Genomic DNA, 23,669 nt, shown 5'->3' on the forward strand with positions numbered 1-23,669 from the left:
AGCGATTCTCTTGCCTCAGCCTCCCAAGTAGTTGGGACTACAGGCACACACCACTACACCCAGCTAATTTTTGTAAATATAGTATTTTTAAATTGTTCTTTCGTATGTTTAGAATATTGGGCCAGGCATGGTAACTCATGCCTGTAATTCAAGTACTTTGGGATCCCAGGAAGGAGAATTGCTTGAGCCAGGAGTTTGACACCAGCGTGGGCCACCTGGCAAAGCCCCGAGTCTCTTCAAAAAAATTTAAATATTGGCTTGGCATGGTAGTCCACACCTGTAGGCCTAGCTACTTGGGAAGCTGAGGAGGAAAGATCGCTTGAGCCTAGGAATTCTAGGCTGCAGTTAGCCATGATTAAGCCACTGCACTTCAGCCTGGGTGACAGACCAAGACACTGTCTGGGGAAAAAAAAATTGATTTGTTGTTGATAGAGGCAGTTATTTATTAATTTTGTAACGGAGTCTCGGTCTTGTTGCCCAGACTGGAGTGCAATAGTGCAATCTTGGTTCACCGCAACCTCTGCCTCCCAGGTTCAGACGATTCTCCTGCCTCAGCCTCCCCATTAGCTGGGTTTACAGGCATGCACCACCATGCCTGGCCAATTTTTGTAATTTTAGTGGTGACGGGGTTTCTTCATGTTGGTCAGGTTGGCCTCGAACTCTGTACCTCAGGTGATTGGCCTGCCTCAGCCTCCCAAAGTGCTGGGATTACAGGCATGAGCCACTGCACCCAGCCAGAAGCAGTTATTTTAAAAGCAGCTTGGGGGTGGGTGCAGTGGCACACACCTGTAATCCTAGCATTTGGGGAGGCTAAGGCAGGTGGATCACCTGAGGTCAGGAGTGCAAGATCAGTCTGGCCAACATGACAAAACCTCATCTCTACTAAAATACAAAAATTCGTCTGGGCACGGTGGCTCACACCTGTAATCCCAGCACTTTAGGAGGCCGAGGTGGGCGAATCACAAGGTCAGGAGTTCAAGACCAGCCTGACCAATATGGTGAAACCCCATCTCTACTAAAAATATAAAAATTAGCCAGATGTGGTGGTGAGTGTCTGTAGTACCAGCTACTCAGGAGGCTGAGGCAGGAGAATTGCTTAAACGCAGGAGGCAGAGGTTGCAGTGAGCCGAAATTGCGCCACTGCACTTCAGCCTGGGAAGGTGAGTGGGACTCCGTCTAAAAAAAAAAAATAATAATAATAATAATAATAACTAGCTGGGCACGATGGCAGGTGCTTATAATCCCAGCTACTGAGGAAGCTGAGACGGGAGAATTGCTTGAACCTGGGAGACGGTGGTTGCAGTTAGCCAAGATCACACCACTGCACTCCAGCCTGGGAAGGTGAGTGAGACTCTGTCTAAAAAAAAAAAATAAAAATAAAAGCGGCTTGGTTTTGAAGATGTAAGTTAGGAAAATCTATTAGTTTCAGAAGCTTCAAAGGTCTGGGAGAAAGGAATATTGACAAAGAGGAAAAGGATTTTGTGTGAATTGAGGAAGTTAACTCATTAGTGTAGTTTTTCTTTATTTCTTTTTTTACTGAGGAAAAGAACAAAGGGATAAGATTGGAGTAGTCTTTCAGTAATTCTTTGTAGAATTGGTAGCTAAAAGGCTGAGTGAAATATGATTTAAAAGCTTTATTGGCCAGGCACAGTGGCTGACCCCTGTAATCCCAGCACTTTGGGATGCCGAGGCAGGTAGATCACCTTAAGTCAGGAGTTCAAGACCAGTCTGACCAGCATGGTAAAACTCTGTCTCTACTAAAAATACAAAATTAGCTGGGTGTGGTGGCATTTGCCTGTAATCCTAGATACTTGGGAGGCTGAGGCAGAACAATCGCTTGAACCCAGGAGGTGGAGATTGCAGTGAGCTGAGATCCCACCATTGCACTCTAGCCTGGGCAACAAGAGCAAAACTCCCATCTCACACACACAAAAAAAGCTTTATCATTTATTTTGTGGCCCTGTCTTATGGTTCAGAGGCCTGAAAGTTTTTTGAAAGCAAATTTTCTAGAGGCTAGAAGTGTTCATTATAACCATGTTTTTGAGGATGAGGATTACCTCAGAGGGCATGCCTTGTCTCATCATTGTTCTTATTGCTGAGCTACTGAAACCTAGAATCTGACTCACACAGTATGACATTCATTTCCGTTTTCTTGGTAGAATTTGTGTGGTCGTTCATGTTTTAGGAACTACAGACCTCTTAGTTCCTATTTATTTATTTATTGAGATGGAGTCTGGCTGTTGCCAGGCTGGAGTGCAGTGGCACCATCTCAGCTCACTGCAAGTTCCAGCTCCCTGGTTCAAGCAATTCTTCTGCCACAGCCTCCCGAGTAGCTGGGGTTACAGGCACCCACCACCACACCCAGCTAGTTTTTCTATTTTTAGTAGAGATGGGGTTTCACAATGTTGGCCAGTATGGTCTCGATCTCCTGACCTTGTGATCCGCCCACCTTGGCTTCCCACAGTGCTGGGATTACAGGCGTGAGCCACCATGCCCGGCCCTCAATTCCCACTTGGCTCACTGCAGCTTGGATCTCCCTGGGCTCAGGTGATCTTACTGCCTAAGCCCCCTCAGTAGCTGGGAGTACACGCACACACCACCATGTCTGGCTAACTTTTGTATTTTTGGAGAGATGGGATTTCACCATGTTGCCCAGCTGGTCTCAAATTCCTGGACTCAAGTGATCTCCTGCCTGAGCTTCCCAAAGTGCTGGGATTATAAGTGTGAGTCGCCATTGCCTGGCCATGAAGAGAGTTTTTTATTTTTGTTTTTTTTGAAACAGAGTTTTGCTGTTGTTGCCCAGGCTGAAGTGCAGTGATACAGCCTTGGCTCACTGCAACCTCCACCTCCTGGGTTCAAGCGATTCTTTTGTCTCAGCCTCCCGAGTAGCTGGGAGTATAGGCGTGCACCATCACGCCTGGCTAATTTTTTATATTTTTGGCAGAGATGGGGTTTCACCACGTTGGCCAGGCTGGTCTTCAACTCCTGACCTCAGGTGATCTGCCCACCTTGGTTGGCCTCCCAAAGTGCTGGGATTACAGGCGTGAGCCACTGCTCCCTGCCCATAAAGAGAGTTTTAAACAATGCGTATAGTGTGATTTTAGTGGGGTGGCCACTTACATGTACATGTGCACATGTATCTCAATGAAAATGCCTTCCTACCTTTAGCCTTGGCAATGCTGCATGTAGGGAATAAGCATTTAAATGATGGTGTTTTGGCTAATAGTGTGAACTCTGGAGCCATACTCTCCAAAATTACATCCTGAATCTGGCACTAGCTAGGTCTGAAGCCATTAATTAGTTATTTAACCTCTCTTGATGGTTTGTTTATCTGTAAAATGTGGGTAATGAAACATCTGCCTCATTGAGTGGTTGGGAGCATCAAATAGGTTAGCAGGTCTGGTGTGGTGGCTCATACCTGTAATCCCAGCACTTTGAGAAGCTGAGGCATGAGTATGGCTTGAGCCCAGGAGTTCGAGACCAGCCTGGGCAACATAGTGAGATCCCATCTCTACAAAAAATAAAAACAATTAGTTGGGTGTGGTGGTACGAGCCTGTGGTCCTATCTACCCAGGAGGCTGAGGTGAGAGGATCACTTGAGCCCAGGAGGTTGAGTCTGTAGTGAGTTGTGATCATATCACTGTATTCCAGTCTGGGCCGCAGAGTGAGATCCTGTCTCGGGGGGGAAAAAGGGGGATTAGTAGACATAAAGTACTTATGGCTCAGAGTAAGCGTTCTGTGAATGTTGGCTGTTTTTTAAATCTTGTATTTAATACCTCTTTGGTTAGAAGTACACTGCTTTGCTTGGATTACCATTTGTGTGTAGAGGGATGTTCTTTCTAGAACCATGTCTCCTTGTCACATGATTATGTACAGTGTGAGCTTTATTAATACTCTGTCAGCATTTGAGGTTGGAACATAAGTGCATGGCTATACCCAGTGGAATCCAGCAAGAGAGAGAATCCTAAGAACCGTAGCAACTGTTGCTATTTATGTACTGAGTAGCAGCTGTCCGAGACAGATTTATTTTTTAATCCTGATCTCACTGATAGCCTGGGATGTGGTCTTGCCTCAAAGGAGTGGATTGAGATTTCCAGTCTTTGAGGAGATTTCATGACCGCATGCCATAAAGATTCATGTGAAATTTGAGGAGCTAAAGCTTTGTGTGTATGAATGAGGGGGAAAGATTAAGTTTTAACAATCATAGTCCGTCTCTGAAGTATAATGTGGCTGGATTAATGACATGAGAAATCACTCTTAATGTGGGCAGTGAGACTTCATGCATTTCAGTCAAAAAAGTAATTTTGCTGTAACGTGGTTCATTTCCAAATTTTGGCTGCAAACTATCCTAGGGAGGATAAAAAACAGAATATTTACTGAGTGTCTACTTTATGCCAGGGTTTGTTCTGAATACTGGTAACACGGTTAATTACACTCTAAAATAACTTAGTCTGTGATTCCACTGTATACTACATTACGTACATACACACACATACACATTTACATACTTGTCAACCGTAGATATTTAGAAATAATAGAGTTGATCCTGAGGGGAGGGAACTCCTGTAAAATTTTAAAAATATAAAAAAAAGAAGGAACATTATTATTTGTTATGAGTGCTTCATTACCAAATGCTTTTCTGAAGTAGAAAGTAAGATCTTTAAAAAGAGCTTCTTTCAAATAGTGGTTGGATTCATTCAATAATTTTCTGATTTTCACTTCTTTTTTTTCTTGAGATGAAGTCTCACTCTGTTGCCCAGGCTAACTGCAAATTCTGCCTCTTGGGTTCAAGTGATTCTCTTGCCTCAGCCTCCAGAGTAGCTGGGATTACAGGCACGTACCACTATGCCTGGCTGACTTTTGTATTTTTAGTATAGACGGGGTTTAATCATGTTCACCAGGCTGGTCTCAAACTCCTGACCTCAAGTCATCCACCTGTCTTGGCATCCCAAAGTGCTGGGTTTTATAGTATGGTGTGAGTCACTGCGCCCAGCTCCGTTTCCGATGTGTTCCAATATTTCAATGCTTAACAGGTGCCTTGCAATAGTAATATGGGCCAGGTGTGGCGGCTCATGCCTATAATCCCAGCACTTTGGGAGGCCGAGACGGGTGGATCACCTGAGGTCAGGTGTTCGAGACCAGCCTGGCCAACATGGGAAACCCTGTCTCTACTAAAAATACAAAAATTATCTGGGCATGGTGGTGGGTGCCTGTAATCCCAGCTACTCAGGAGACTGAGGCAGGAGAATTTCTTGAGCCTGGGAGGTGGAGGCTGCAGTGAGCTGAGATTGCACCACTGCACTCCAGCCTGGGGAAGAGTGAGACTGTCTCCAAAAAGAATAGAAATAGTAATGTGGTTCATTTCCAAATTTTGGCTGCTAACTTACCTAGGGAGGATAGACGTTGTCACAGAATATTTACTGAGCATCTACTTTATATCAGGGTCTGTTCTGAATACTGGTAACACACAGTTAATACTGTTGATCTGGTTTTTCAAGTTCCATGTATAAATTACCTCTTAAAACTGTGATTATTTTTTTCCCTCCTTCCCTCCTTCCCTTCCTTCCTCTTTCCCTCCCTCCCTCCCTTCCTTTCTTCCTTCCTTTTTGAGACAGGATCTCAAAATAGACTAGACTGCAGTGGGTCGATAATAGCTAACTACAACCTCAAAATTCCAGACTGAAGCGATCCTCCCACCTCAGCTTCCTAAGTAGCTAGGACTGCAGGCGTGTGCCGCCATGCTCGGATAGTTTTTTTGTGTTTTTTTGTAGAGATGGGGGTTCACCGTGTTGCCCAGGGTGGTCTTGAACTCCTGACCTCAAGTGATCTGCCTGCCTCAGACTCTTAAAGTGCTGAGATTACAGGCATGAGCTACTGAGCCCAGCTTATTGATTTTCAATTGTCCTATTCAGATTTAGTGGTATGAATTTACTGATTGGGGTGTTTTGAACACACAATAACATGTTTAACTAAAGAACTTGTAATTGAGTGACTTATAAAATGAAACATTTTTATCTTCTAGGTATTATTAACCCAAAGAATCCAAAGGAAGCTCCAAAGTCCTTCAGCTTCGACTATTCCTACTGGTCTCATACCTCAGTGAGTACCCTCATTCCACAGCACTGCCAGCTCCTGCGTCCTTTCCTCTTTCCTTGACAATTTGTCTTTTCTCTTAGCTGAGCAGGTCCAAGTTTTGTTTTTTAAGTGTTATCTACCATAAGTTCATTCTTTGATGTAGTAATGTAGCATTTTCATTCTTAGAAAGTATTTTGGTTGATGGAAAGTTTATGCACACATATATATGTAAATATATATACATATAGAACATATTTTAGCTTACGCCAAATTTATGCTGAACCTACACTAAATTTATACTGATTTTAGACATCCCTTGAGGATTTATTTATCAGTATCTTAGGATCCTCATTACCAACATTATTGTTCATTGATCTTAGGAAATGCCAAATTATTATTATTATTGTTATTATTTTTTTTTGAGACAGAGTTTCACTCTGTCGCCCAGACTGGAGTACAGTGGCGCCATCTCTGCTCACTGCAACCTCTGCCTCCCAGGTTTAAGTGATTCTCCTGCCTCAGCCTCCCAAGTAGCTGGAATTACAGGTGCGTGCCACCGTGCCTGGCTAAGTTTTGTATTTTTAGTAGAGACAGGGTTTGACCATGTTGGCCAGGCTGATCTCGAACTTGTGACCTCAGGTGATCCACCTGTGTCGGCCTCCCAAAGTGCTGGGATTACAGGCGTGAGCCACCATGCCTGGCTGGAAATGCAAATTAAAATTGATTAGAGTACTGTTAATTTTAAGTTGAATTTTGAGGGAACGGCCAGCAAGATTGGAATGACCATAGTGAAACTGGGGTGTTTTTTTTTTGAGACCCAGTCTCGCTGTATCACCCAGGCTGGAGTGCAGTGGGGCAATCTTGGCTCACTGCAACCTCTGCTTCCTGGGTTTAAGCGATACTCCTGCCTCAGCCTCCCGACCAGCTGGGACTACAGTCACCCAGCTAATTTTTCTATTTTTAGTAGAGACGTGGTTTCTCCATATTGGCCAGGCTGATCTCGAACTCCTGACCTCTCCACCTGCCTCAGCCTCCCAAAATGCTGAGATTATAGGCATGAGTGACTGTGCCCAGCCAATTGTTTTTTTAATTGCAGTAAGGCAGTGTGAGTTTTGAACATTTTAAAAGATGAAACCCTGTCTCTGCTAAAAATACCAAAAAAAAATAAAATAAAATTAGCTGCTAGGTGCAGTGGTTCATGCTTGTAACCCAGCACTTTGGGAGACTGAGGTGGGCAGATCACCTTAGGTCAGGAGCTTGAGACCAGCCTGGCCAACATGGTAAAACCCCATTTCTACTAAAAATATAAAAATTAGCCAGGCATCGTGGTGGGCACCTGTAATCCCAGCTACTCAGGAAGCTGAGACAGGAGAATCGCTTGAACCCCAGAGGCGGAGGTTGCAGTGAGTCAAGATTGCGCCAGTGAACGCCAGCCTGGGTAACAAAATGTGAAACTCCGTCTCAAAAAAAAAAAAAAAAAAAAGAAAGAAAGAAAAGAAAGTTAACTGGGCGTGGTGGCAGGCGCCCGTGATCCCAGCTACTTGGGAGGCTGAGGCAGGAGAATTGCTTGAACCCTGGAGGTGAAGGTTGCAGTGAGCCAAGGTTGCACCACTGTACTCCAGCCTGGGTGACAAAGCAAGATTCTATCTCAAAAAGTAAATGAATGAATGAATGAAAGAGGCTGCGGATCCACATGGGAAACAAAAGATTACCAATGTCTAGGAAAATGGAGAGTAGGGCCCGTCCTGGTATCCTTACTCAGTGTGGAACCCCAAATGTTCTTCTTGTTAGGGATTGTTCCTGGAGTTTACTTCTGCATGACTCATCTCTTTGTTAGGTGTTTTGGTTTTGTTTCTCCTGTCTTTTTTTTTTTTTTTTGACTGAGTCTCGCCCTGTTGCCCAGGGTGGAGTGCAGTGGCGCAATCTCGGCTCACTGCCTCTCCACCTCCCCGATTCAAGCAATTCTCCTGCCTCAACCTCCTGAGTATCTGGGATTACAGGCATTGTGTCACTACGCCTGACTAGTTTTTTTGTATTTTTAGTAGAGATGAGGTTTCGCCATGTTGACCAGTCTGGTCTCGAACTCCTGTCCTCAAGTGATCTATCTGCCTCAGCCTCCCAAAGTGATGGGATTACAGGCATGAGCCACGGTGCCCAGCCCTGGGGAATAGATGTTTTTAACTATTGACAAAGCCTAATTGTCAAGGGAAGGGACTGAGAAGGAGAATGGAAACACTCTTCCCTGAAAGCAGTGTTTATTGAGAAATAGTTCTACTAGCTGGAGGGAGTTCAAAGAAGTATTTTATATGTGAACATGACCCTTGGTCTTTTATTCTCATTTTCCACGTAAAATCTTGGCTCTGTGAATGAAAGAGTGATACTTTTAAGGTTATAGAAAATAAAATGAAATTATGCCAGATAATTTTATGTAGATATTTTTAAGTATGGCTGACCTGAATGACTCTAATAGTGCTTATGTTTGTGAGTGTGTGTGTGTGTGTGTGTGTGCATGTGCATGTATTTAATGAGAAAAGTAAATTTGTGTAGAGGGAGCTTAAAAAATGTGAAGTCAATTTTAGGTGACTGTTTCGTTTATTATGGAAGCTATCAAGTAAGCATAGGAAGAAATATGAATAAAAGGTCATTTATTTTTCCTTTTACTCTTTACAGCCTGAAGATCCCTGCTTTGCATCTCAAAACCGTGTGTACAATGACATTGGAAAGGAAATGCTCTTACATGCCTTTGAGGGATATAATGTTTGTATTTTTGCCTATGGGCAGACTGGTGCTGGAAAATCTTATACAATGATGGGTAAACAAGAAGAAAGCCAGGCTGGCATCATTCCACAGGTAAAAAAACAAAACAACAATCTTCTGCTCATTATTGCTGTTAGTCTTTAATTGCTTTAACAGTTATTTTTATTTGGCGAACGTTTATGTAGGGATTATTTTACCAGGCACAAAGGTGAATAACCCATTCTTTTCCCTGAGAGGAGCTTACAGTTGAATGGGAAAGACTGACACGTACACGTCTGTTGTTAAAGGTGGGAAAGTCAGTGTTTTGTAATGATTTTGCCATATATCCAAGGCCATATTATTGTATTGTTCGAAAAGTGGTACCAGCTTGTTAAAACTCAGTTCTAAGTCCTAGGGACACCTGGGGAATATTTTGATCTGATTTTTTTCCAAATTCTATGTATAGATCACCTCTGAAAAATGTGATTATTCCTTCTTTTTTTTTGATAGCTTATTTGAAGATATTTTCATTTTATTTTACTAATTTAATATTGTTACTTTAGACAGCAAACACTCTAAGATTCTCTTTCTTTTTTCAGAGCAGTTAGTATTATTGTATTTGATCCTTTATTGTTTGGGAATGAAGAAGAGTTCTGACGTGGATATTTATTTTTATTTTCATTATTTGTTTCACTTAGGATTTAATGGTGAAAGACATAAGTGTTTACAAATAACTTCATTATTTACTTGTTTATTTGAGACAGGGTCTCACTCTGGTGACCAGGCTGGAGTGCAGTGGTGTGATCATGGCTCAGTGAGGCTTTGACCTCCGAGGCTCAAGTGATCCTCCTGCCTCAGCCTCCAGAGTAGCTGGGACTTTAGTCATGTGCCACCATACCTAGTTAATTTAAAAAATATTTTTGTAGAGACAGTCTTACGACATTTCCCAGGCTGGTCTCAAACTCCTGGGCTCAAGTAATCTTGCTACCTTGACTTCCCAAAATGCTGGGATTACAGGCGTGAGCCACCGTCTGGGACCTTAAAAACTTAAAAAAAAACAAAACTTAAAAACTTAAAAAAAAAAAGAAAAGAAAAGAAAAAAAGATTAAATGAGAAGATTGCATTTAAAATTTTCGTTTTACAGTCGTGCATCTCTTAAGGATGGGGATACATTTTAAGAAATGCATCATTCGTCATTAGGTGCTTTTGTTGTTGTACAAACATCATAGAGTGTATTCACACAAACCGTGAAAGGTATAAACTACTCCACACCTAGACTATATTGTATAGCCTGTTGCTCCAAGGCTGCAAACCTGTGTAGCATGTTACTGTACTAAATACTATAGGCAGTTGTAATAGAATGGTAAGTATTTTCTTACCTATACATATCTAAACAGAGAAAAGTACAGTAACAATATGATTATTTAAAAAAGATTTAAAATGGCACACCTGTGTAGGGCTCTTACCATGGAGTTGCAGGACTGGAAGTTGCTCTGGGTGAGCCAATGAGTGAGTGGTGAGTGAATGTGAAGGCCTATGACATTGCAAGACATTATTGTAGACTTTATAAATGCCGCACACTTAGGCTACACTAAATTTGCTTTTAAAAACAGTTTCCTTTCATTAATAAATTAACCTTAAATTGTTTTAACTTTTCTACTTTATAAGCTTTTAAATTGTTTGAACTTTCTGATCCTTTTATGGTAACTCTTAGTTTAAAACACAAACAGGCCCAGCACAGTGGCCCCTGCCGGCAATCCCAGCACTTCGGGAGGCTGAGGTGGGGTGAATCACCTGAGGTCAGGAGTTCAAGACTAGCCTGACTAACATGTTGAAACCCTGTCTCTACTAAAAATACAAAAAATAAGCCGGGCATGGTGGCACATGCCTGTAATCCCAACTTATTCGGGAGGCTGAGGCAGGATAATCAGTTGAACCTGTGAGATGGAGGTTGCAGTGAGCAGTGCCATTATACTTTAACCTGGTCAACAAGAGTGAAACTCCGTCTCAAAAAAAACAAAAATAAGCACAAACACATTGTACAGCTCTACAAAAGTATTTTCTTTCTTGATATCCTTATTCTATAAGCTTTTTTGTATTTTTAAATTTTTTTCTTTTTCCCTCGAGACAGAGTCTTGCTTTGTCGCCCACGCTGGAGTGCAGTGGTGCAGTCTCACAATCTCAGTTCACTGCAACCTCTGCCTCCTGGGTTCAATCAATTCTCATGCCTCAGCCTCCCAAGTAGCTGGGACTACAGACACATACCACTACATCTGGCTAATTTTTGTATTTTTAGTAGAGATGAGTTTTGCAATGTTGGCTAGACTAGTTTTGAACTCTGGCCTCAAGTGGTCTGCCTGCCTTTGCCTCCCAAAGTGCTGACATTATAGGCATGACCCACTGTACCCGAGCAAATTTTTTTTTTTTGAGATGGAGTTTTGTTCTTTTTGCCCAGGCTGGAGTCAGTGGCATGATCTTGGTTCACTGCAACCTCCGCCTCCCAGGTTCAGGCGATTCTCCTGCCCTCAGCCTCCAGGGTAGCTGGGACTACAGGTGTGCATCACCACGTCCAACTAATTTTTGTATTTTTAGTAGAAACAGGGTTTTGCCATTTTGGCCAAGATGTTCTGGATCTTCTGACCTTGTGATCTGCTTGCCTCAACCTCTCAAAATGCAGGGATTATAGGTGTGAGCCACTGCACCCAGCCCACATTTTAAATTAAAAAAAAAAATTTTAGGCCATGCACGGTGGCTCAGCCTGTAATCCCAGCACTTTGGGAGGCTGAGGTGGGCAGATCAAGAGGTCAAGAGATGGAGACCATCCTGGCCAACATGGTGAAACCCCATCTCTACAAAAAATACAAAAATTAGCTGGGTGTGGTGGCACACGCCTGTAGTCCCAGCTACTCTGGAGGGTGAGGCAGGGGAATCACTTGAACCCGGGAGGCAGAGGTTGCATTGAGCTGCAATTGTGCCACTGTGCTCCAGCCTGGGTGACAGAGTGAGAATCTGGCTCTAAATAAAAATAAATAAATAAATAAATCTTTTTCTTTAAAACTAAGACACATATTTTTTTTTTTTGACATGGAGTCTTGATCTGTCACCCAGGCTGGAGTGCAGTGGCACGATCTCGGCTCACTGCAACCTCCATCTCCCGAGATTCTCCTGCCTCGGCCTCCCAAGTAGCTGGGACTACAGGCATGCGCCACCATGTGCAGGGGTTTCACCATGTTGGTCAGGATGGTCTCGATCTCTTGACCTCTTGATCTGCCCGCCTCGGCCTCCCAAAGTGCTGGGATTACAGTTGTGAACCACTGTACCCAGCCTAAGACATGTGTTTATTAGTTAGTCTAGGCCTACACAGTATCAGGATCATCAAGATATCACTAGGTGATAGGAATTTTCAAGCTTCCTTATAATCTTATGGGGACCACTATAATGTATGCAGTCCATCGTTGACTGAAACATGGTTATGCAGCATATGACTGACTTTATTCAAAGTATTAATCATACCTTGGTGTTTATGACATGTATTTTGAGACAGACTGAGAAAGGACGTCTGGCTTATTGAGCATGTGTGGATAACTTAGTACTCCTCTCATTTGTGCTATTCATGCCTCTCTTATTCTGCTTCCCTAGTTATGTGAAGAACTATTTGAAAAAATTAATGACAACTGTAATGAAGAAATGTCTTACTCTGTAGAGGTGAGTACAGCCATGAGTTGACACCAGAGGTCCTTGTTTTACATTCCCTCAAGCATGACTTTTAAATGGCTCCAAATTATAACTGTGGTACAGATCACTTAACCATTCCTTCAGTTTTGTTCTTTTAGGCTATTTTTGGGTTTTGGGTATAATGAATCATGTCATAATTTAATCTTTTTTTGCTGGGGGGCGGGCATTGGAGGACAGGGTCTCACTTGGTTGCTCAGGCCCTGGAGTACAGTGGCATGATTATAGCTCACTGCAGCCTTGACTTTCTGGGCCTGAGTGATCCTACCTCTTCAGCCTCTCGTAGCTGGGACTATGGTGTGTGCCACCACCACCCCTGGGTAATTGATTTTTTTTGTAGAGACGTAGTTTCCCTGTGTTGCCCAGGTTGGTGTTGAACTCTTGGGCTCAAGCAGTCTCCCCTCCTCTACCTCTGAAAGTACTGGGATTACAGTGTGAGCCACTGAACCTAACCACAGTTAAGTCTTTGTTCATAAGTGTATGCATTTATTTTCAGTTATTATCTTTTGTATGTTTCTTGGTGTTTAAATAATACATTTGAATTGCCAATTGCCTTTTTAGAAAGTAAGACTGTGTAACAGTTTTCAGTCACACCAGGAGGGTGCAAGCACCATTGTGCCCTTGCCAACATTTAGTATTTTCAATTTTTAATCTTTGGTAATTTGATAATATAAGTATTCTCTTATTTAAATTTGAATTTCTTTGATTATTAGTGTGGTTGACCATCTTGTAAATTATGTGTTGCCTTTACATTTTGGGTTCACCGTGTTTTTCTGATTTATTTGTGGGAACTCTCTCCCTTTAATACTGTTTTTTTTTTAAATTTTTTTCCTTAAAAAAGTGATGATACGCAGGTTTCCAGCTCCTCGGTAGTGGCATTCTTTTTTTTTTTCAGACAGAGTCTTGCTCTGTCGCCAGGTGCCAGGCTGGAGTGTAGTGGCGCAATCTTGACTCACTGCAGTCTCCGCCTCCTGGGTTCAAGCAATTCTCCTGCCTCAGCTTCTGGAGTAGCTGGGACTATAGATGCACACCACCAGGCCCCGCTAATTTTTGTATTTTTTAGTAGAGACAGAGTTTCACCATGTTGGCTAAGATGGTCTCGATCTCTTGACCTCATGATCTGCCCACCTTGGCCTTCCAAAGTGCTGGGATTACAGGCATGAGCTACCGCACCCGGTCTAATATTGTTAATAATGGTCTTTGATAGGCATAGGTTTTAAATATATATAATCAAATCTCCTCCCCTTCCCACTTTTTTAATTGCTTATAAAAACTTGGAAAGTAATTATCTATCCTGTGTTTACCCTGGCTCTTTCATGAAGTCTATAGAATTACTTTATGCATATTTGTTTATTTGATAAGCATTCCCTCTGTTTTGTATGTGCTTTAAGAAGCTGTTTTGAGGCCGGGTGTGGTGGCTCACACTATAATCCCAGCACTTTGGAAGGCAAGTGGATCATTTGAGGCCAGGAGTTTGAGACCAGACTGGCCAACATGGCAAAACCCTGTCTCTACTAAAAGTACAAAAAATTAGCTGGATGTGGGGGTGCACACCTGTAATCCCAGCTATTCGGGAGGCTGAGGCATGAGCAATTGCTTGAACCCAGGAGGCAGAGGTTGCAGTGAGCCGAGATCATGCCCCTGCACCCCAGCCTGGGTGACAGAGCAAGAGTGTCTCAATAAAAGAAAAGAAGCTGCTGTTTCTCTCTCTCTCCCTCCCTCTCTAACCACTCCCCACACTCTTTTTTGGTATTTACTTTCATAGTAACTGAAATATTAAAGTGTTCTGTTACCTTCAGTCTGTTCTGAAAAAAATAGCTGCCTTTTAAGCAATCTCAAGATTTTTTTTTTTTTTTTTGGGGTATACATTGTGATTCTCTGTAGGCTTACAGCATTTAATTCCTAGTTGATTTACTTAATTGCTTTGGTTTTTTTTCTTTACCTTTAAGATGTTGCATAAATGTATAAATTCTAAGGAATTCTGCCTTGTGAACTGTCTTACACCAAAAAGAGAATGTGCTGCTCTAAGCATATTTTGTGTTAAAATAAATTTTCTGAATAGCTTGTTTCATAGTTATTCTTTTTTGAATCAGGTGAATTTTTGAGCTTACAGGTAATAAAAGATGTCCTTTTCTTTCATATTATTCAGAATTCCCAGGCTTACTTGGAGTGGAGCATAGATTCCTAGTTGACACTGGTTTTTTGCCACATTTGTGGGACCTCTCTACCTGCCTCTTCTACTTCCTTCTCTGTTACTTTGCTCCACCCATGCTAGCTTTTTTGCTGTTTCAAGAACATACCAGAAACATTCCTGCTTCAAGGCCTCTACATTGACTTTTCCTCCTGCCTCTGATGTTCTTCGCTTGGATGTCATTTTGACTAAGTTTTTCACGTTCAAGTCTCCTTAAATCCCACTCTCTCAATGAGACTTACCTTGACCACTTTATTTAATACTGCACCTTGCCCTTGTCCTTTATGCCACATTCTGAACTCTCTTGCCTTGTTCTAATTTCTTTTTTCTATTTTCAGCATGTTCTAACATGCTTTCTCAGTTACCTATTTTTTATGTTTGTTGCTGATTATCAGTGTCCCTTGCTAGAAGCATAAGCTCACTGGGGCAGGGTCCTTTGTCTGTCTCATTTAGCGATGTGTACCAATTGCCTAGAATAGTGCCTGTAAGAGAAGGGTGCTCAGTGAGTTGAATCTGCCAGGTGACATCTGGAGTGGTTGGTGCATAAGTAAAAGAAATGATGATGGCCACATGTACCCCAGAACTTTAAGTATAATAAAAAAATAATTAAAAAAAAAAAAAAAAAAAAAAAAGAAATGATGATGCCTTTGGATGGATTCACATATCAGAGAATAAGGAATGGAGCACATGAACTTTTACCCAGATTCTTTGGGTTCTCTTTGTCTCACATTCGTGTTAAAAGGGACGAGTGTTCCAAAAGATGTAATATATTCCGGGGATTCAGGATTATATGTACAAATTTAAGTACATAGCAATGATTGAAGAGTCATCTCACTTTCTGGGATGACTTGCTGTCAGAAGAATATTTGTTGTTCTGTTATTTTACTCTCAGATTAATTATCTTTTAGGGTTGCCTTTTTTTTTTTTTTTTTTGAGACAGAGTCTTATTCTGTTGCCCAGGCTGGAGTGTAGTGGCTCGGTCTCAGCTCACTGCAACCTCCACTTCCCAGGTTCAATTGATTCTCCTGCCACAGCCTCCCAGGTAGCTGGAGTTACAGGCGCCCACCACCATGCCTGGCTAATTTTTTGTAGTTTTAGTAGAGATGGGGTTTCACCGTGTTGGCCAGGCTGGTCTCCAACTCCTGACCTTGTGATCTGCCTGCCTCAGCCTCCCAAAGTGCTGGGATTACAGGCATGAGCCACCACGCCCGGCCTTTTTTTTTTTTTTTTTTTTTGACAAGGTCTTGCTTTGTTGCCCAGACTGGAGTACAGTGGTGCAAACAGGGCTCACTGCAGCCTTGACCTCCTGGGCTCAGTGATCTTCCTGCCTCAGCCTCCTGAATAATCTGGACCACAGGCATGTGCCATAATGCATGGCTTCCAAAATACTAGGCTAACAGGCATGAGCAACTGCATCTGGCCAAATTCTTAATTTTTTTTTTTTAAGACAGTCTCGCTCTACCGCCAGGCGCCAGGCTGGAGTGCAGTGGCACAATCTTGGCTCACTGCAACCTCCGCCTCCTGGGTTCAAGCAGTTCTCCTGTCTCGGCCTCCCGAATAGCTGGGTCTACAGGTGCATGCCACCACACCCAGCTAATTTTTGTATTTTAGTAGAGACAGGTTTTCAACATGTTGGCCAGGATGGTCTCCATCTCTTGACCTTGTGATCCGCCCTCCTTGGCCTCCCAGAGTGCTGGGATTACAGGCATGAGTCACCATACCCGGCCCAAGTTCTCAATTTTTAAAAACTGATTTTATTATTTTATCTTATTTATTTATTTATTTTTAGAGACAAGGTATCACTGTCACCCAGGCTGGAGTGCAGTGGTGTGACCTTGGCTCACTGCATCTCTGACCTTCCGGGCTTGAGTGATCACTTTGGACCACCGGCACACACCACCACATCTGGCTAAGTTTTTGTATTTTTGGCAGAGATGGGGTTTTACCATGTTACCCAGGTTGGTCTGGAACTCCTGAGCTCAAGCAGTCTGCCCACCTTAGCCTCCCAAAGTGCTGGGATTCTAGGCGTGAGCCACCGCACCCAGCCTTTAATTGACTTTAAAATACAAAATAAGGCTGGGTGCGGTGGCTCATGCCTATAATCCCTGCACTTCAGGAGGCCAAGGTGGGAGGATTGCTTGAGCCCAGGAGTTCAAGACCAGCCTGGGCAACATGGTGAGACCCGGTCTTTACAAAAAAAAAAATTAAAAATAGCTAGGTGTGGTGGCATGTGCCTGTAGTCCCAGTTACTCCAGAGGCTGAGGCAGGATTGCTTAAGCCCAGGAAGGCAAGGCTGCATGAGCTGCATTTGAGCCACTGCACCCCGCCTGGGTGACAGTTTAAGACTCAGTCTCAAAAAATATATATAAATAAAAATAAAATACAGTATATAAATACAGTCAGAGACCGAATGAAAGAAAATGGCAATAGAAATGGAATTAAGTTTCCATTCCAGATACTCTGAAAACGTGTCTATAGATAATTAAAGTTTAAAAATTCAGGAGCTGTAGTGTATGCTTAAATAACTCCATGAAAGAGAACGATCTGTTTCCTGGGTAGCATCATAATGTGATGAATTTATCCCAGTTCAGAGCCTTGTTTGCTTACAAGTCTGATTTTGTAGATACATCAAGAAAAGGACTATCCTTCAAAGTTAAAGACTCTTGAGTGATGTGATAGAACTAAGTTGTTGGTTTGTTACTTTCCCATGAGAAATAACTATTACTAAGGCCAGAATGTTTGCAAGACTAATATATTATCTTACTGTGGATAGAGCTCTGTTGGAACCCTGTTGGTTGTTTGGTGTGCATGGAATTAAAGGGAGATAAGTTGCTTAGATACATGTTAAGAAATGATAGCCTAATGCATTCATCATCATGATGGGAATGGTCCTGCCAGTGGGACAAGAATTTATGAAGTGTATTGTCTTGAGTCTTCTTTCTCCCCACAAATCTAGGATAGGTCCTTCCTCCACCAGCTTTTATGCTGATCTACCGTTATCCCTTCTGGTGGATACATTGTCCAAGTTAGTAACAGTGTGGTCAGTCTTTTTTTTTTTTTTTTTCTGAGATGGAGTCTCGCCCCGTCACCCAGGCTGGAGTGCAATGGCGTGATCTCAGCTCACTGCAACCTCCGCCTCCCGAGTTCAAGCAATTCTCCTGCCTCAGCCTTCCGAGTAGCTGGGATTACAGGCACGTGCCGTGGCACACGCCACCACGCCCGGCTAATTTTTTGTATCTTTAGTGGAGACAGGGTTTCACCATGCTGGCCAGGCTGGTCTCAAAGTCCTGACCTTGTGATCTGTCCATCTCAGCCTCCCAAAGTGCTGGGATTACAGGCAGGAGGCACTGCACCCGGCCGGTCAGGCTTAGAGTTAGCCTCACCCTTCTGTTTTGTCTTCTCAGCTCTATAATATTGATATTTGTTACTTGGTTTTAATTCTAATAGAAGTCTTATTTCCAAGCTCTTAGAGTAACCTCAGTGCAAATCCCAGTTATTGACAACAGTATACATTTTAAAAAACATACTGATAACTGGTAAATTGCTGCTAAAATATTTTTTAGCAGTCACTACTTTCCAGAGATAACCTGTTCACCTCTTCCTTACTGGGAAAGTCTGAAGGCTGGTTCTCACCTAGGCAGTGTGATTATCTGTGCATATTGTTAATAGAATAAAAGGTCCTAGAGTTACGGCATTTCACTTTGTAAAGGTTTCTGATCTCTAATCTTAGAGTTTTTAATAAAAGTTAATTTTTTTTCTATGTGTGATTACTTTTCCTTTCTTTCCTTTCCTCTCCTTCCCTCCCCTCTCCTCTTTCTTCTTTCGTCTTTCTTCTTTTTGACAGAGTGTCATTCTGTTGCCCAGGCTGAAGTGCAGTGGCATGATCTCGGCTCACTGCAACCTCCACCTCCTAGTTTCAGGAGATTCTGCTGCCTCAGCCTCCCGAGTAGCTGAGACTACAGGCACGTGCCACCACACCTGGCTCCTTGTTGTATTTTTAGTAGAGACGGGGTTTCATCATGTTGACCAGGCTGGTCTGGAACTCGTAGTGATCTCAAGTGATTTGCCGCCCATTGGCCTCCCAATGTGTGGGAGTGCTGGGATTATAGGCATGAGCCATTGCGCCCAGCCTTTGTGTGTGATTTCTTTTTCTGTCTTCTAATTCACTTTACTAATTTGTTCATAGGTGAGCTACATGGAAATTTACTGTGAAAGAGTACGAGATTTGCTGAATCCAAAAAACAAGGGTAATTTGCGTGTGCGTGAACACCCACTTCTTGGGCCCTATGTGGAGGATCTGTCCAAGTTGGCAGTTACTTCCTACACAGACATTGCTGACCTCATGGATGCTGGGAACAAAGCCAGGTATGGTAGGAAATAGGGTCAGGACTGAGGTCTTTTGCATGTTTTGAGGCCCTTTGTTCCCAGTTAAGGGTTTGAGGCCACATTCATACCTATGAAAGTTGCTTTAATTGTGGAGTCCTCTGATCCTTTGACTGTGCTGTAACAATGAGGGCTTCAGCATGTTAAGTATCTTTCTTCTCATCTAAACAGTGCTTTGCTGAAACATGTTAGAGCTCTGGTTAAGTTTTACTCTTAGGTTGTGATCAAGTAGTGGTAAAATGTTAGTTATGTATATATGTGGCTATGGTGGTAATTGATTCTGGAATAAATGAATAGTAATAAAGAATAAAAATTAAATGCTTCATTGGTTTCTAAAGGGATAGCTGGAGTATGAAAAATGATTCTGATGGGGTGCCTTTGGAATTGGAGAGTAACTTGATGGGCTCACAAATAAGGCAGTATTGAGAGCAATTGTGTAAGTGACAATCTTGCAATCTGTGAATAAGTTTAAGACTATTGCTTGTGATTGTAATGCTTATCATGTGGAGCCTGCTGTCCATTTCAACTCTCATCTAAGAATTCCATTGTCACGTGGTCACCTTTATGTTTATTTAGGACAGTGGCAGCTACGAACATGAATGAAACAAGTAGCCGTTCCCACGCTGTGTTTACGATCGTTTTCACCCAGAAGAAACATGATAATGAGACCAACCTTTCCACTGAGAAGGTAGGAGAACTTCAGTCTCTAGGTTTGAGTTGTGAAGGATGGAGATTTTGAGAAGTCCTTTTTGTTGCCCTCTGCTTTTTGTGAAAGGTTGGGTGCTGGGGGGTGCTCTTTCACTTAATGGAGGGTGTTTTATAGCCTCTGCTTACCATTTTTCTTCCACCCTACACCAGTTTTATGTATAGGTTTTTCTTTTTTTTGAGACGGAGTTTCGCTCTTGTTACCCAGGCTGGAGTGCAATGGCGCGATCTCGGCTCACCGCAACCTCCGCCTCTCGGGTTCAGGCAGTTCTCCTGCCCCAGCCTCCTGAGTCGCTGGGATTACAGGCAAGCGCCACCATGCCCAGCTAATTTTTTGTATTTTTAGTAGAGACGGGGTTTCACCATGTTGACCAGGATGGTCTCGATCTCTTGACCTCGTGATCCACCCGCCTCGGCCTCCCAAAGTGCTGGGATTACAGGTTTGAGCCACCGTGCCCGGCCATGTATAGGTTCTTAAATGAAGATGCAAGATAGAGAATATAGTTAAGAAAAAAGCAATCCAGGACTTTGGTTGTCAAAAACTACTTAATACGAGACAGTTAAGCAGTCTCACAGGAGAAAATTGTTTCTTTTCTTCTTCTTGACTGGAACCTTTTTATTATTACCTTATTAGCTGCCTTTGGTATGCGTATTCTTTTTTTATTTTTATTTTTTGAGCTATGATAATGTTATAGTGGGATTAAATGTTTAAGCAAGTGATATGTTTTATTCCTGGAAAATAACTGTACAGCAGTTCTGATGTTCTTCAAATACCTTTGCTTATTGATTTTTCATTTTCTGCAGTGGTTAAATGTCGCAGACTTTACAGCTAGATTGCTTGCGTTGAATTCTGATTCTGCCATTTTTCAGCTATATTATCTTGGGCAAACTACTTAACTTCTTTGTTTCTCAGTTTCTCCATCCATAGCAGCCTGATAGGATTGTTAAAAGGATTAAATATTAACGTAGGTTAAGTGCAAACAATAATGTCTTTCACAGAGTAGCCACTGAATAATGTTAATTTTATTATTATTGTTTTTTTGAAATGGAGTCTCGCTCTGTAGCCCAGGCTAGAGTGCAGTGGTGTGACCTCACCTAACTGCAACCTCTGCCTCCAGGGCCCGGTTCAAGGAATTCTCCTGCCTCAGCCTCCTGAGTAGTTGGGATTACAGGCACACGCCACCATGCTCAGCTTATTTTTTTATTTTTCATAGAGACGCGTTTTATCATGTTGGCCAGGCTGGTCTTGAACTCCTGACCTCGTGATCCACTCGCCTCAGCCTCCCAAAGTGCTGGGATTACAGGCATGAGCCACCACACCCAGACTGTTATTATTGTTAATAATAAAAAATTGATGTCAAATACTACTTTGTCTATATTCCTAAGAAGGATGCAACTGGATTTTTAAATTTGAAGTTAGGTTTATTGTGTTGGCAATTATATAAGATCCTTTGCCTTATAAAATGAGTGCTTTATATACCACTGTCACTAATTACTAGATAACCTTTTATTTGGTGACTTATTTCTAGCTGAAAATGATTCTTAAAAATATACTCCTCTTAGGCACAATGGCTCACACCTGTAATCCCAGCACTTTGGGAGGCTGAGGCAGGTGGATCACCTGAGGTCAGGAGTTCAAGACCAGCCTGGCCAAAATGGTGAAACCCTGTCTCACACAAATACAAAAAATTAGCTGAATGTGGTGCTGTGCACCTGTCATCCCAGCTACTCTGGAGGCTGAGGCAGGAGAATTGCTTAAACCCGGGAGGTGGAGGTTGCAGTGAGCTGAGGTTGCTCCATTGCACTTCAGCCTGGGCAAAAAGAGGGAAACTTCATCTAAAAAAAAAAAAAAAAGGCCGGGCACAGTGTCTCACGCCTGTAATCCCAGCGTTTTGGGAGGCTGAGGCGGGTGGATCATGAGGTCAGGAGATAGAAACCATCCTAGCTAACATGATGAAACACTGTCTCTCATAAAAATACAAAAAATTAGCTGGATGTGGTGGCATGGGCCTGTAGTCCCGGCTCCTTGGGAGGCTGAGGCAGGAGAATCACTTGAACCCAGGAGGCAGAGGTTGCAGTGAACTGAGATTGCATCACTACACTCCGGCCTGGGCGACAGAGTGAGACTCTGTCTCAAAAAAAAAAAAAAGAAATACTCCTTATATAGATGATCAAATAACTTGCTTAGCCAGAGGTTATAATATTCATGCTATTTATTTGTTAGTATTTATCTGAATGGCAGCAAAGAACTGTATATGGAAGTATGTTTTGCCCTTCCTTCATGATGTCGAATCTACAAAATTAATGTTAATCACATAATCATAGCTTTCCTGATAATCCCTTTTGGATACTTTTGTCTAAACTTTCCTGAAGCTTTATTTTTTTACAAGTTTATTGAGGTATTATTGAAGTATACAGTAAACTGCACATATGTAAAGCATAAAATTTAGTCAGTTTTGACATATTTATATACCTGTGAAACTAGTGCCACAATACAGAGAATATATTTTTTTTTATAGAGACGGGGTTTCGCCATATTGGACAGGCTGATTTCGAATTCCTGACCTCAAGTGATCCACCCGCCTCGGCCCCCCAAAGTGCTGGGATTATAGGCATGAGCCACCACGCCCAGCCAAGAATTTTTATTATTCTCAAAAATTGCTTCATACTTCCTCTCTGGCTTTCTCTATCCCTTCTTCTATTGCAATCCCTAGGCAATTCAGGACCTGCCTTTTGTCACTATATATTAGTTTACATTTTCTAGAATTTTATGTAAATGGAATCATAGAGTATGTACTGATTTTTTGCCTGGAGTCTTACTTAGCGTAGTGATTTTGAGATTCATTTATGCTCTTGTGTTTATCAGTAGTTCCTTTTCATTGCTGATGAGTATTGCACTGTACAGATACACCACAGTTTATTACTTCAGCTGTTGATGGGCTTTTAAACTGTTTGCAGTTTTTGACGAAGCTGCTGTGAACATTTGTGTACAAGTCTTTGTGTGGACATTTGTTTTTGTTCTCTTGGTAAATACTTAGGAGTAGGATGATTGAGTCTTATTGTAGCTTCTTAAGAAATGTCAAATTATTTTCCGAAGGGATTGTACCATTTTATATTCCCACCAGCAATATGTAAGAGTTCCAGTTGCTTAAAGCTTCATTTTTAGTATGCCATTTATTGAGTTGATGAGTTTTATAAATTTTTATAACATACTCTGGTAAAATATGTCATGTTTACCATAAAGATACTTTTCTTGAACTGCGATAATTGCTGTGAATTTTGTGCATGCTCTTTCTGTTTTTAATTAAAAATTTTTTTTGTAGAGACACAAGATTCTCCAATGTTGCCAGGCTGGGGTACAATAGACAACTTTGAACTCCTGGGCTCAAAGAAGCTTCCCAAGTAGCTGGGACTCCAGCCGTGCGCCACTGCACCTTCTGTGCATGCTGTTTAAACTGACTCTGATATATGTTGTCTTCATCTTTTTGTGTCATATTTAAGAGCTCTAATACTTTTAATTTTCTCTATACCTTAATCCTTTAAAAAGCATTCTGCCTCTAAATGTTTTCTACTCTATCTTCCTTAGTTTTGAATCGCCCCCATGTTATTTTTCTTTATCAGGTCAGTAAAATAAGCTTGGTGGATCTAGCAGGAAGTGAACGAGCTGATTCAACTGGTGCCAAAGGAACTCGATTAAAGGTATTTATTTTAGCAAGTAAATGGCCTGATCAATAAATGTTCTGTACCATGTGACAGCAAAGTGTGGCTAGTGGGCCAAATTCAGCCCACTAGCTATTTTTGTAAGTAAAATGTTATTGAAACACAGCTACATACATTTGTTTATGTA

At 42.1% G+C, this 23,669-nt stretch overlaps 1 protein-coding gene across 19 annotated transcripts in view; it reads left to right on the forward strand.

The window, feature by feature from the left end:
• The window catches only part of KIF1B (kinesin family member 1B), a 182,554-nt gene that overhangs the window by 41,742 nt on the left and 117,143 nt on the right, over window positions 1-23,669 (forward strand). For all 19 annotated transcript variants that reach the window (XM_032300335.1, XM_032300355.1, XM_032300354.1 and 16 more), the window contains exons 3-8: window positions 6,023-6,099; window positions 8,746-8,925; window positions 12,451-12,516; window positions 18,921-19,099; window positions 19,694-19,805; window positions 23,444-23,521. In XM_032300335.1, coding sequence (XP_032156226.1) covers window positions 6,023-6,099; window positions 8,746-8,925; window positions 12,451-12,516; window positions 18,921-19,099; window positions 19,694-19,805; window positions 23,444-23,521 — 692 coding nt within the window. The remainder of the gene's footprint in view (window positions 1-6,022; window positions 6,100-8,745; window positions 8,926-12,450; window positions 12,517-18,920; window positions 19,100-19,693; window positions 19,806-23,443; window positions 23,522-23,669) is intronic.

The sequence above is a fragment of the Sapajus apella genome, unplaced genomic scaffold, assembly GCF_009761245.1.
Source record: "Sapajus apella isolate SASKATOON/1434 unplaced genomic scaffold, GSC_monkey_1.0 scaffold43, whole genome shotgun sequence".
NCBI classification, from domain to species: domain Eukaryota; kingdom Metazoa; phylum Chordata; class Mammalia; order Primates; family Cebidae; genus Sapajus; species Sapajus apella.